Consider the following 13080-nt stretch of genomic DNA (forward strand, 5'->3'; position numbering starts at 1 on the left):
CTGATCAAAGGCGTTCTTATGAGAAAGGACAAAATAAACGCGTAAAATATTAGACGGTGTTAACTGGAATGTTTTGCCTACGGTGTGGATGAAGGTTGGTGAAACTGGAGTAATTGGGTAGTTTGAGAGTTTGGGGATCGCTAGGTAACTCTTTTGATTTCTGGGACGCTGGGGTGTGGTATTGCCAACAGTGATTTATCGCAAGAGGCATCCTCTCAATAATAGAAAAACAAGCATTAATAATAACAGTTTTGGCTTTTGTGTAGATACGGGAAAGTATTTACCACCAGGCATTGTCAAAACGGCACTAAGAGGCCATTAACGGTAGCAGCTTAAAAATGCACCTTGGCATATGATAGCAGTGCCTGGCAAATGCCTATACACAAGCGGACACAAGCCGAAACGTTTGACTTTGCTAATGCTGGCTTTTAACAGGACTTCAGTGAAGGACATGCATACTGCTTTAAAGTGAACTGGCTAAAGGCAGACCTGGTTACAACATTGTTATTACATCAGTAGCATGTTTAAAGCAAGCCGAAATGAATGCATTGGAGTACAGCTAAGGAGAGATGGCATATGCTTGTAACTGTTGTTTGGTTATTTATCCACCCATTGACTGGCCATAGCCATGCTAATCCATATGGCCATTCCAACCCACTTCCTGTCCCTGTCCCTCCCTATGACCATTCACATCCACTTCCTGCCCCTCCCTGCTCAAAACACACCCTCCTGGGATCTCTTTGAGCTGACTTGCAAGGCCCTTTTTCAGGGTTTCTTCATGTGACATGTCAATTTCTTCCTTCTCCCTTGGTGCAACTCTTCGGTGCATACTAATGTACTAATGCCCTCCTTATGTGGCAATGATGTTTGTAAACCTGCTTCAACTCACTCCACATGACACTTTGCACTTTCTTTGGGCCATACTATTCGGGTGCATCAATGTATGTGTTCACGTGTTGGAACCATTAAATCAATTATCACAGAGCCTTGAAAAAGTCCCTGGAGGGACGAAACATGTGTTGGCTGAACTCTATCATTAAATTCTCCCTGTGACCTACCGGCCAGTCTAAGTTTAAGTTCTTGAAAACAGATACTTGTATCTGAACCCATTCAACGCTGACCCATCGCCTGTGTGAATAAGGTTTTAAACCAGTCTTTGTCCTTTTCAGCACAGCCCCATACCTGCTAGCAGCTAGTATGCCTTAGAGACGCATGTCGGACACAATTGTATTTATATGGTGTTTTCTATCACTGCGTGAATACAGACCAGTGTATTATGCCCGGCAAGATCACTTAAACCTAATACGGTGCTGGCTAAACCATTGTAATTTGAAACCTAAACTATATTGCTCAACCGAAAAGATTAAATTACGTCTGTTTTGTATAATCATAAACATAAGCAAATCGTACCGATTTTATTTTCGCAAAAAATCTAGATGGGGTGTGTTTTCCCTGCAGATTATAGATGTTCAATTGATGATCACAGTAGACTATTGGGAAAACGTCTTTCTTTCCAAGACAATACATTTACACCATTGCTGTTCTTCACAGAATGTTGGGTTTGGGGACTTGGGATTGCATTTGTTCCTGTAAATATCCCAGATTTGTCTGCTCTCCAGTGCATTCCTTGGGACCCATCCAAAAAGTTTAAATAGGGGGGCGCTATTGCGTGCAAGCTAAAATGGCTAGGTGAGTTTTTTGGCTCCGTTGCCTGACGGCTTCACACTGCGCATTGTTCTCGATTTGGTGCGCTGAGCAACTTTAAAACAGGCGCTGCATGGAAACTATGCATCCGGCCACTTATGCACCGGTTTCTACATTCTGAAGGGACTCCCCACCGCAGACTGGCCTGTTTCTTGTGGACCCTGCCCGCCCTGCCTAACTAACGACCCGGGCAGCTGTGGTCTGCTCCACCTGGCCACACCTTCATTACGGAGCGGACGACTTGTTGCACCGGCCGCTTGCCTCTCTATACACACCCAGGGCCGTGCATGCCCCTAGCCCCGGTGCCTGGGGGCGACATTGTGACCCGAACTGAAGTCGGGCTTCCGCTTTTGAGGGACCGCCGGGGCGTTGCGGACGGGGCCCTCAGACCCGGCGTTGTAGCTACTCCTGCCTGACACTAGAACTTTAACCGCCCGCCTGATCCGCCCCGCGGGACAACTCAATTTACATCTGTTGCAGCGCCTGGGCCCCCGCCTATCGGCCTGACTCTACGGGCGGATGGCGCCCCATTGCAGGTGTCTGTGCTCCTGGGTCATCTACTGCCTAATTTGACTGCTCTGGCTGAGCTTGGGCTGCCGCCTCCAGCACTGTACATGCTACAATTGCTCCTCTCCCCAATGCTCCTACTTGACGTTCCATCTGTGCTGAGGCTCCCTGGATCGTTGAGGCAGTGGCCTGCTTATTGGTGGGGACCCGACCCACAGACTGCTTCTGTGCTCGATGGACAGCTGGAGAGCCACTCCATCAAGGGTATACGGGGAGTGGCTGAAGGTGGAACCACCACTATACTGTTTTTTGCGGTCAGTGGGATGTGCGCTGGTGGCTCCTGCCATCCCGTGGGGCTGGTTCTGTCTCACCTCCAAGTTCCTGCCTTCATCCATATTGCACCTGTAATTTGGTCACCACCTCTGGGCTGCACTCTTGCCATATGCGCTGTACCTGTGCCACTTGAGGCCTCAACCTGGGCTTTTGTGGCGACCTGCCGCCCTCCACCTGCGGCTGTTCTCTGTGGCCCCCGTGCCTGTGAACACCTTGCGTGAGGGCATGAACGAACAATGCATTCCCTGAACACGTGTGTAGAAGGAATTGGCTACCACTTCCTTGTGCCTCTCGGGTACAGGGACCCTTACCCGCCTCACTACTTCCACCGCCAGCCACGTGACAACCCATTGACATCCATTGCTTTCTTGCCCCGGCCTGCAGGGCGTTGCAGCAACCGATTTCTACCCCTATATACTTGGACCCTTTGAAAAGCGGACCTAAGGCTCCACACTATCAGGAGATTTCTCACGGCTACACCCTGCACACTAACTTTACTCCTCATCCTGTGCGCCTGGACCCCTGAGCCCATCTGGTTGGGCTGTACCACTGGTTGTGGACCCCGCCCTGCACACTAAGGGTCCGTCTTGTCCACCTCTCATCTTCTTCAATGGTACTAACCTCTCTCCGAAGCACCCTGCTACAGCTTCTTACACAACTTTGAGCGGCCATGACTAAGGGGGCGGGCAGGAAGCAGAGTTCCATTAACATGTTCGGCAAGTCCATGCTGAAGTCTACCGAGGTGAATCTAGAGGCCTAAGTACTCCCCGCGGCACCGAGCGAACCCACAGAGCTCCAGAGGATGATGGAGTATACGCGGGAGGGGTTCACAGCGCTGCACACGAAATTGGACGATATGCGTGGCACAATCAGTTCTATCAAAGACCGTATGGAGAAGACTGACACCAGAGTCACTGAGGGGGAGTCTAGGGCAGCTCAACTGAAGATAGTATTACGTCACTCAGATCCCAGGTGGCATCGCTGTCTAGGCAGGTCCAGGCGGTTAGCAAAAAGAACAAAGATTTAGAGTCCAGGTCGAGGCGCAATAACTTGCTGATAATTGGTGTGCCGGAAGACAAAATTGATGGCCCCATGGAGGACTGTCGAACGCATTCTTCTTTCTCTACTAGATGGCCTTAAGCTCTCACCATAGTTCGCGATGGAGCGGACCCATCGATCCCTGGCGGCAAAACCCAAACTGGGAGCTCTACTCTGGCCCATTATAGCCAGAGTCTTAAACTATTGTGATAGAGATGTGCTGCTACGTGGGGCCAGGGTCAAGGGCGAGTTGCTACTTGGCTCTGCTAGGATCCATCTGTATCCGGATTTTTCTGTCGCCATTCAACAGGAGCGCAAGACTTTTCTGGCCGCCAAGAAACGATTTAGGAGCTAGGAGTTAAATACATCATGTTCTATCCAGCGAAGCTGAGAGTCGAACATGCTGACAAGGTCTTCTTCACCATCCCGGAAGAGGCTTCCAAGTTCCTCGATGAGCATTTTCCTGCCTAACAGCCACTTCCTATAGCACCATATGGTCCCCTCCTGACCCTCCTTACGGTGTGCCCTCACCCGCCGTGGAGCGGGAGGTCCCCACAGTGTTTCGGTCTAGTTTTAAAATTGTATTCTGTGTTCATCTTTTCTTTTTAGGATGGACTCCCTGATTTGAGTGTGTCCACTTATCTTTGTTTAAAATTGTGTATAATTGAAATGAGCCACCATCAAGTGGTTGGTTGACTTTAGAACATTCTATTTGTCCCACACTAGGCTAGTTGACGAATGGCACCTCTATTCAATTGTTTGCACATTTCGTTTTTATCTAAATTTATATTTCCAATGTTTTTGACTGTATAATTTACAGATGTTCTGTTAGATATTCCGCAGACAATCTTGTGTGGATACCGCTTTCCCCCCTTGAGTGATTCCCTTCACTCATTCTGGGTTTCCGATACCTCTCACGCCTGCATGCGGTGTGGTCCCTTTAGTGGGCCCAATCTTTTGATGCAATAAATGTATTTCTACTTCAATGTATCTCTTTTGCAAAATGGTGATCCTATATTTGGTATAGGTCTATACAGTATGAACATACATTTTATTGAATTTAATTTAATAATAAAATTGCTATGCATTGTTTTTACAAAATTACATAAAATTGTCGTCTTTTTGGTTGCGCTCTGCGCCTTTTTCCTTTATCTTTGTCTGGTTAACACTTATGTTTTAGATCTCTATTGTGTTCCGTTTGACATGACCTTTGTTTGATTATTGCTATTGTGTCCCCCCTGTCAGCGACGAAGGGGACACTCATCTTCTGTCGTTATAGCTGTATGTTGAACGACATAAGCTTAAGGTTATTTTCTTACACGAGACGCACGCATTGGCTGGAGGTTGTGACAGGTTTGCCAGGTCATGAGGCCCCCAGCGCTATTACACCACCTACTCCATGCAAAGCTGTGGAGTAATGATCTTGGTTCATAAATCCCTCAAATTTGCTCACAAGGTGTCTTATACAGACCCCCCATGGACGATATGTCTTATTGTTCAGCTCACTACTGGGGTGGGAGGTGGTCTTACTTAATGTTTATGGTCCAAACATTGATGACCCCGATTTGTACTCCCTATTCTCTTCCTTATTGGCTGGGTTCCCTCTTCTCCCTATACTGCGGGGTGGTGATTTCAACACCATAGTAGATACTGATCTAGATAGGTCTTGCACTGGAGCACACCAGCTCTCCAGAGCTGCTAAGACCATCATAGAGGCACAAGACTCACTGAGGGTGTTTTCAGCATGGAGGCTGATACAACCTGATTCTGTGTCTTCTCCTTTTATTCATTGGTACATGATTCAAATTCTCGTATCGGCAGATGGTTTGTCTCTGACATACCCGTCAGATGTATAGTGCGGGTGTCCATCCTACCTAGGACCTTTTCAGATCACTCCACGGTCACTGTCTCGCTGAGGTCGGGTGGGATCGGGGGGGCGGCGGCATGCTCATGGAGAATGAAACCAAATGCCTTACTAGACCCGGTATTGAATTGGAAAAGGGGTCGAGTAAAGACAACTTTTTTGAGTTCAATACTGGGTCGGTGGATAAGCAGGCCACTCTCTGGGAGACTTTCAAAGTCTACATCTGCGGAATCGCTCTGGCAAAGGAGGCCGGGATACTTAGAGTGATCAGTAGATCCATTGAGGAGAGCAAGCTCCTACTAGCCCGGCTGGAAACGCAATACGCCTCATCCCCAACCGCTGTTACGCTCACCGAGATAGGGGTTGTGCTCGATTCTTTTCGAACCCTTGCAGATCGGGAAAGCAAGTCCCTGGATGACCCCCAGACCACCAGGCAATATGGTGAGGGAGATCGTCCTGGCCGATTATTGGCCAGATTGATCCGGCATGAAGGGGGTGCTCCTCATATCGTGGCCATTGAGAGAGTGGATGGTACACTTGCACTTTCAAGTCAAGAAATTAATTATGAGTTTCACTCTTTCTATGAAGCGCCCTATGCTAATGGGGACACCTCTCCTTTGGATATTGAATCCTTCGCTTTCAGTTTTATCTGCTGAAACCAGGAAGATATTAGATCGCCCAATGACGACGGAGGAAATATTGAGTGCAATAGACTCCCTCGCGACTGGGAGGGCACCCAGGTCTGACGGATTTACCACCACATTTTATAAGTGTTACAAGGGGCGCCTGGTTTCCCAGCTGTTGCCCATGTGGGAGGAGGTGTGCAAGGTCGATAAACTTCCCTCCTCGCTTTGCGAGGCTATTTATTTATTTATTTGTTTATTTATTTATTTATTTTTTTCTTTTTGTTTTTTCTGTGTTGCTGAAATCCGACAAGCCGGCCATGCAGTGCAGCTTCTACCAGCCCCTTTCCCTTATAATTTTGATGTCAAAATATTTGCCACAGAGTTGGCCCTCCGGTTAGCACCATATGTGACGTTTATCATTCACCCCAATCAATCAGGATTTATCCCGGGGCGCTCCACTGCCCTCAACCTGCGTCGCTTATTTGGTATCCTGCCCTGGATAGATCCGGAGACGCAGGCTGTAACAGCAACATTGAAAATGCAGAAGACATTCAATTCGGTTTCCTGCAGGTTTCAGTGGTTGGTACTAGAGAAATGTAATTTTGGCCCCTGTTGCCTGTCCTGTGTAAAACTATTATATACTCCCCCTGTCGCTAGCATCTGCACTGAAGATCGGTGCTCCACCCAGTTTGTGACAGCCAGGGTTACCAGATGCCCCTTCTCCCCCCTGATTCTTGCGTTAACCATTGAGCCTCTGGTGGACAGGATCTGCCAGCGGCATGCACATAGAGGCATAAGACTTACCGGGGATCCAGAGATCATCTCGCTCTATGCAGATGATGCATTGCTTTATATCCGCTCCCCGAAGAAGAACCTAGCACCGATAATAAATTATTTTATCCTCTTTGGTGAATTATCCCGGTTGAAGGTCAACTGCACAAAATCCACACTGCTCCCGTTGACTGATACCATCATAGCCCCTTGGGACCTTTGAGGGTTTACTTGGTCTCAGTCAGAGATAAAGTAACTTGGGGTAGTATTCGCGCGTCACCAGACCTCATTACATGACCATAATTATGGAAATTACTTAATTTCCCTTACCTGGAAATTTGATAGTTGGACTAAACTCCCGATCACACTTGCTGGGAGAGTGGCACTCCTTTAAAATGGTGAAACTCCCACAACTTCTATATAGATTTCAGAACGTCCTTCTATGGCCAGGAATTCAATTCTTCTCACTCGAGCGATAAATAGCTTCCTGTGGCACTCTGGTGCGGTCCGCCTGAAGTTGGACATATTGGCTACCCCTTTTATACACGGAGGGTTCCCTGCCCCGAATTTTGAACGTTACTGGATTGCTGTCCAAGCCCACTTTGCTGCTTTCTGGTTTGCGACTGGTGGACCCCCTCCTCATGTCAAACTGGAGCGCCTGGCAGCCGGGAATCTAGATATTCAGTCGTTGGTTCTCCCCTCCTCGTGTTTGAAATTGGACCCCGCCGATCCCACCATGGTCACGATGTCGGCATGGCACAGACTTTGGAGGCAGGTGGACACCCCCATCCATTCCATGGTGACTTCCCCCTGTGGAACTGCCTACCCGGGACCCCCCCTTGTCGATGGTTCAACGGTTAGCCACTGGTTGGTGGTAGGCTTAGGTACTGTATGGGATGTGTTCGCTATGGGATCTTTTACTGAATAGCACGACATACCGGAATCCTTGAGAGGGTGCCCTTCACGTTGGCTGCAATACGCAGGCCTACGGCGAGTGCTCAAGGGCGAATGGCAGGAATTTGCCTCGATTCTCCCTGACGATTCACTATTATCCGTGATTATGAAAAACGGTTACTCGAGTAGTGGTGGGGTGTCCAGACTATACGGTCTCCTTCAGAAAAGGGCAGGGCGACCACTGGACAGGCTTCGGGGTGCATGGAGCAGAGTTTTGGATATAGACAAAATGGATGAGATCTGGGAATCCATGTGCGCCCGTACTCAGGAGGTCTCCTTTAATTCCAGATTCATGATGATTCAATTGAAAGTATTGCACAGATACCACTACACACCGGCCAGGTTGCACCGTATGTCAGGAGATCGCCCCTCTCAGTGCCCTAGATGCAGTACCGACAATGCTGGTTATATTCACATGCTCTGGGCCTGTCCGAAAATCCTTGCCTTCTGGCAGGGGGTCTGTGAGGCTGTATCTCTGATGCTGGACTGCACTTTTACACCGACCCCAATGTCCTGTTTGTTTCACGAGTTCCCCTGCACTGGCCGCAACCTCAGGAAGCTGGCTGGTCTCTGTATGCTGCTCACAACTTGCTGTATATTGTTTTGGTTACACCCCGTGGCCCCCACCTTTTGACCAATGGCTTTGGGCAGTCACTTGGCTGTCACTTGGGCCTCTATGTCCTATTCTATGATATAAATAAAATATTTCATTTCTCTGATGTAGAGGAACATTGGTCCACTATGCAACCGGCCATGAGTAGTCCCAGGAACATTTGGGCCCCTTTCGATCCTATCTGCATTCTCTGACTGCCGAGGATGGGGATGAAAGTGACAATCCCCCATCTCCAGACCACTGACCTTGTCAATATGCCTGTATACTTTATTTACCTTCATGCTGAGATGTCTACGAGTTCCTATGCTTGGGCCCTGTGGGGCCACATTGCCTGATCTTATGCTGTTGATTCTATTGATGCTATTGGGGTATTCACGTAAGGCTCATTGCTCCTGGTTGTAAAGTCAAGCATGTTATATAAAAAAAAGTAGAAGATGTGGGACCTGGTGCCCATCGCAGGAAATGGGCCAGAACAAGACTGGAGCTGCATGCCCGCAAAAGGAGTGCTGCCCTGTCCCCAGAGCCTGGGCTAGCGCCCGACACTCTTGAGATCTGTTTTGAAGCCCATTTGGGACACGGACAAGAAACTTTCAAAGAGCAGATTGCGGGTTATTCGTGTGTGCGATAACCTGGTCTCACAACAGATGGGGCTAGTGCAGGACACTCCTAGCGAGATCTGTTCAGAAGCTGATTCTTGCATGTACGAGCAGCCCACGTTTCAACAGCTTGCAGAAGACTTGGCAGAGAGACTAAACACAGAAACAGCCCAACCCTCACATACTTGTTCCAGCTGTGTCCTGCAATTTACAGATGTTTTTTGGTTAGGGTGGGTAATGTGACCAATCAAAACCGCAGAGTTCAACTGCCATTATTTGTTCAAAAGGGTACTGAATCACTATAAGACCTGTTTCAAATTTAAAATGGTGGGCATTCTTCTGTTCCTATAATACGCTTTTATGCAAATCGCCAGGATTGGGTTCTAGGAAGAGATTTAAAAAAAATGTATTTTATTGTTTTTTATAACGCGTTTAATACTGGACTGTGCTGCCTTTGCTGGGGCCACCCCCACCCTCTAAGCCCTGCCCCCTCCTCCAAATGGCTTTGTCCAACTAAGGAGGAGAGGGTTCCCTCAGTACATTTTTCCCATTCCCAGCACTGCAGGTGTGAGTTAGTTCGTAATCGAAGAACCATTTATGAAGGGCAGGGAGGTGCCTGGCTTCCGCTGCAGACACGCTTTGTGGTCTGTCTTTCCTGTTCATTCCTTGAGTGGGAGGGACTGAGCACCTTCTGCTCTTATTAGAGAGCTCTGCCTCCAGCAAGCTTCACCGGCAGGTACGGCCTGCTTGATATTTGGCTACATGCATGTGCTGGCATGCGGTTGGGTGACTGGACACCATGTGTAATTTTATCTGCTTGCTGCTGATGTGGTTAGCATTTTCAGTATTTACTTTATTTTCCTTGTACTTGTAGTCCTCATCACGGCAGGAAGTTGCCTGGCTTCCGCTGCAGACACGCTTTGTGGCCTGTCTTTGCTGTTCATTCTCTGAGTGAGAGGGACTGAACTAGTGCGATATGTGCCGGTATTTAAGTGGCATTCCCCGGGAGCGCAGCGGGCTAGAGCCTCACGCTCCAAAGTCTAGCCCGTCTGTGCGCAGCCCGGGCAAGGGGCGCATTCTAAAGGTAATGTTCCTTTCCAGATGTCCTCCAGCTACTTGGCCCACAGTGATTTGCTGCTTCTAGCCCCCATTGAGACTGTATGGCCTCCTGTATTCTGCAAAACATCCCCTCCAGCCAAGTGTCAACTTAAATCCTCTGCCCTATATTGTTTCTTATTAAATAGTCGTTCTCTGGTCGCTCATGCCCTGGATTGTCATGATCTGTTGAATACTTTTCAACCTGATCTGTTGTCCATGACTGAGACCTGGCTCTGGGACAGCTCAGGCCCTTCCATAATTCAAGCCCTGCCCCCAACTATCAGCTTGTCCATTGTGACCATCCCTCCAGCCATCCGGGGGGGTGGGTGGAGTTGCTTTAATTCATAAAGCCATTTTTTTAAATCTCTTGTATTATGGTCAACCACACTTTGAAGATGGAGAGCCTATTAGTCTGTATTGCGGTCTCAGCCACCTTCACCTTGCCTGTACTTGTGGTCTATTGGCCTCCGGACCTATCTTCTGTGCTGAGTTTCCTGCCTATGTGTCTGAACTACAGCTCAAGTACCCCAACCTTTTGATTGTTGGCGATTTTAATCTCCCTGTCACTATGGCTAGTGCTCTGCAGGTCTCCACTTTCTTAGCTTCCATGTCATATCTCGGTCTTCTCTCAGCAGGTTGCTGACCCTACCCATCAGTTGGGCAACATTCTCGATTTTGTTTTTGCCCCCGAGACCTTTCTTACCATTACTCCTTCTTTCCCTGTAATTTGGTTTGATCACTTTGTTGTGCCGGTCTCCGTTCCACTACTGGCTGCTATTCCGCCTATGGTCAGACAGGACGTCTTCAAACGCAGCTGGCACCTTGTTTCCAAACCCGATCTTGCAGCTTGCCTCATCTCCCAATGTGCTTGGAGTGTGCCTTGTTCCCTGACGATTCTGGATTCTACATTTTCTAATGTTGCTGACTCCTTGGCTCTTCTTAAGCTTTGCAAAAGGAAAAAAACGCCCTTTCCGAACCCTGGTTCTCCGATGAACCTTTGGCTTACAAACTTCTTTGTAGGCAGGCGGAAAGGAAGGGGAGCGCTAGCTACAGCGTGGCAGAAAGAACTCTCTTCTCCCTAGCCATCGCTACTTATCAGAATACCATCTTTTTAGCCACGCAATCTATTTTTAGGCAAAAGTTGAGGCAGCAATAAACCAATTTAAAGCACTGTTCAATCTGGTTCACTCGCTGTCCTCCCCTGTCAAAGCCAGAAAATTCCTAATTCTGCTTCGCGGTCTGCGGATTTCTCTAATTCTCCCTTTCTTTCTACTTCTGACGCTAACTGGTCTACCTTTCCTATTTTGTCTGATCATGATGTTCTGGCTGCTATTCATAAGTGTAAATCTGCCTCACCACTTGACCCTATTCCTCTTGCTCTTCTTAAGGAGATTTCGGGGGAGATTGTATCACTGATTACATCTGCAGTTAATACCTCCCTCTCCTCTGGTTATAATCCTAGTGCCCTGAAACATGCTCTAGTAATTACTTTTGCTTAAGAAATCCTCTCTTGATGCTTCTGTTCTTTCTATTTTCTGCCCTAACTCGCTTCTCCCTTTTTATTATGAAGCTTCTTGAATCCATGGCCTCCCCCCTGCTTTCCTAATTTCTCGATTCTTCCAGTTTCTTTGACTCTTTTCAATCTGGCTTTCGCTGTGGGAGGGGCACTGAGTCAGTACTTGTGTTCGTGATTGACGGCCTTGCTTGCCTGGCTGATCAGGGTGGTTTTGGAGCACTGATTTTATTAGATCTGTCATCTGTTTTCGATACTGTTGATCATCCCACCCTGATCACCCGGCTGTCCTCTGTGGGTCTGTCAGGCCAGGTGCTAGCTTGGTTCTCTGCCTTTTTAGATGACTGTTCCCAGTCTGTTTTCTTGCCCCCTTTTTGCTCTGGGTCTGTTTCCTTGTCCTGCAGCATCTATCTCCCACTTTGTTCAACATTTATATTCAGCCACTTCTCCACCTTATCCATTCACATGGCTTCCTGTGTTACTCCTACTCCCATGACACGCAGCTCATGCTTCGTTTGGACCTCGCCAGGCCTGATACTGCTACGCAGCTTAAGGGGAGCCTTGAAGACGTGGGTTTATGGATGGCTGAGAACTGGCTGAAGCTGAATGGTGAAGAGACGGAGGTTCTGGTTGTTGCCAACTCCAGCCCTCTGTCTTTCTGGCCCCTGACCTCTGGCCTGCCATTCTTGGACTGTTCCCTTCCCCTGCTTCATCTGTGAAGTATCTGGGGGTTAAAATCTCTTCCTCTCTTTCTATGTACGATCAGGTCACCTCTGTCTGTAAAACCAGCCATTTAAACTTAAAATCCTATGTAAAGTCCTGCCTTTTATCCCTCTGAAATTTCAGGCACCTGTGGTAGCCGCGGTAGCCTCTCTCGTGCAGAGCAATATTGATTATTTCAACGCGCTGTACCCGACTCAACCTGCTTATATTGTGCGCCGTCTGCAACTTCTTCAGAATGTAGCGGTCAGGTCAGTAACCCGCCCTCCTTTTGGTGCTCATATGTCGCCCCTTCTACGCCAGCTAAACTGACTTCCAGTCGAGAAGCGCATCCTTTTTAAGTCACTCTGTATTGTGCACAGAGCTATTTCTAAATGTGGCGCTGAATATCTGCAAACCAAATTCCTGCCATATGTTCCCCCGAGATTCCTTTGTATGCAATCAGCCTTCTTGATTCAAATCCCTCGGGTCAGACTCTCTCGTATGGGGGTGGCTGTACCTTTTGGTGACAGCGGCCAATGCTTGGAAATCTACTCCACCTGTCCCTGCTTGCCACCTCTGACCTTCTTCCATTTCGCAGGGCTTTGAAGACCTTTTTGTGCTGAATTTAGCCTGCTATGTTCTGCTTGATCTTCCTGTTTGGTGAGCGCCATGATGCCCTCGGCTGAACGTGCACTGTATAAAATCATATAACATAATAGTGTTTGAGATAGAAAAAAAATATGGCATGTAGCCAGGAACTA

The 13080-nt window shown here is 48.2% G+C and overlaps 1 protein-coding gene across 6 annotated transcripts in view; it reads left to right on the plus strand.

Annotated features, from left to right (window-relative positions):
* The window catches only part of SMIM8 (small integral membrane protein 8), a 130288-nt gene that overhangs the window by 41816 nt on the left and 75392 nt on the right, over nucleotides 1–13080 (plus strand). The window contains exon 1 of one of the 6 annotated variants that reach the window (XM_069606367.1): nucleotides 9619–9742. The exons of 1 other annotated variant lie outside the window; for it this stretch is intronic. Coding sequence is in view for 3 of the 5 variants with exons in the window: in XM_069606369.1 (XP_069462470.1) it covers nucleotides 9806–9837 (32 nt within the window). In the remaining 2 variants the exon portion in view is untranslated. Of the gene's footprint in view, nucleotides 1–9618; nucleotides 9838–9939; nucleotides 10091–13080 lie in introns of those variants that run through there. 4 more of the 6 variants (XM_069606369.1, XM_069606368.1, XM_069606370.1 and 1 more) reach the window with 4 other exon arrangements.

Source organism: Ambystoma mexicanum, chromosome 4p (assembly GCF_040938575.1).
Source record: "Ambystoma mexicanum isolate Mex_15411 chromosome 4p, UKY_AmexF1_1, whole genome shotgun sequence".
NCBI lineage: Eukaryota > Metazoa > Chordata > Amphibia > Caudata > Ambystomatidae > Ambystoma > Ambystoma mexicanum.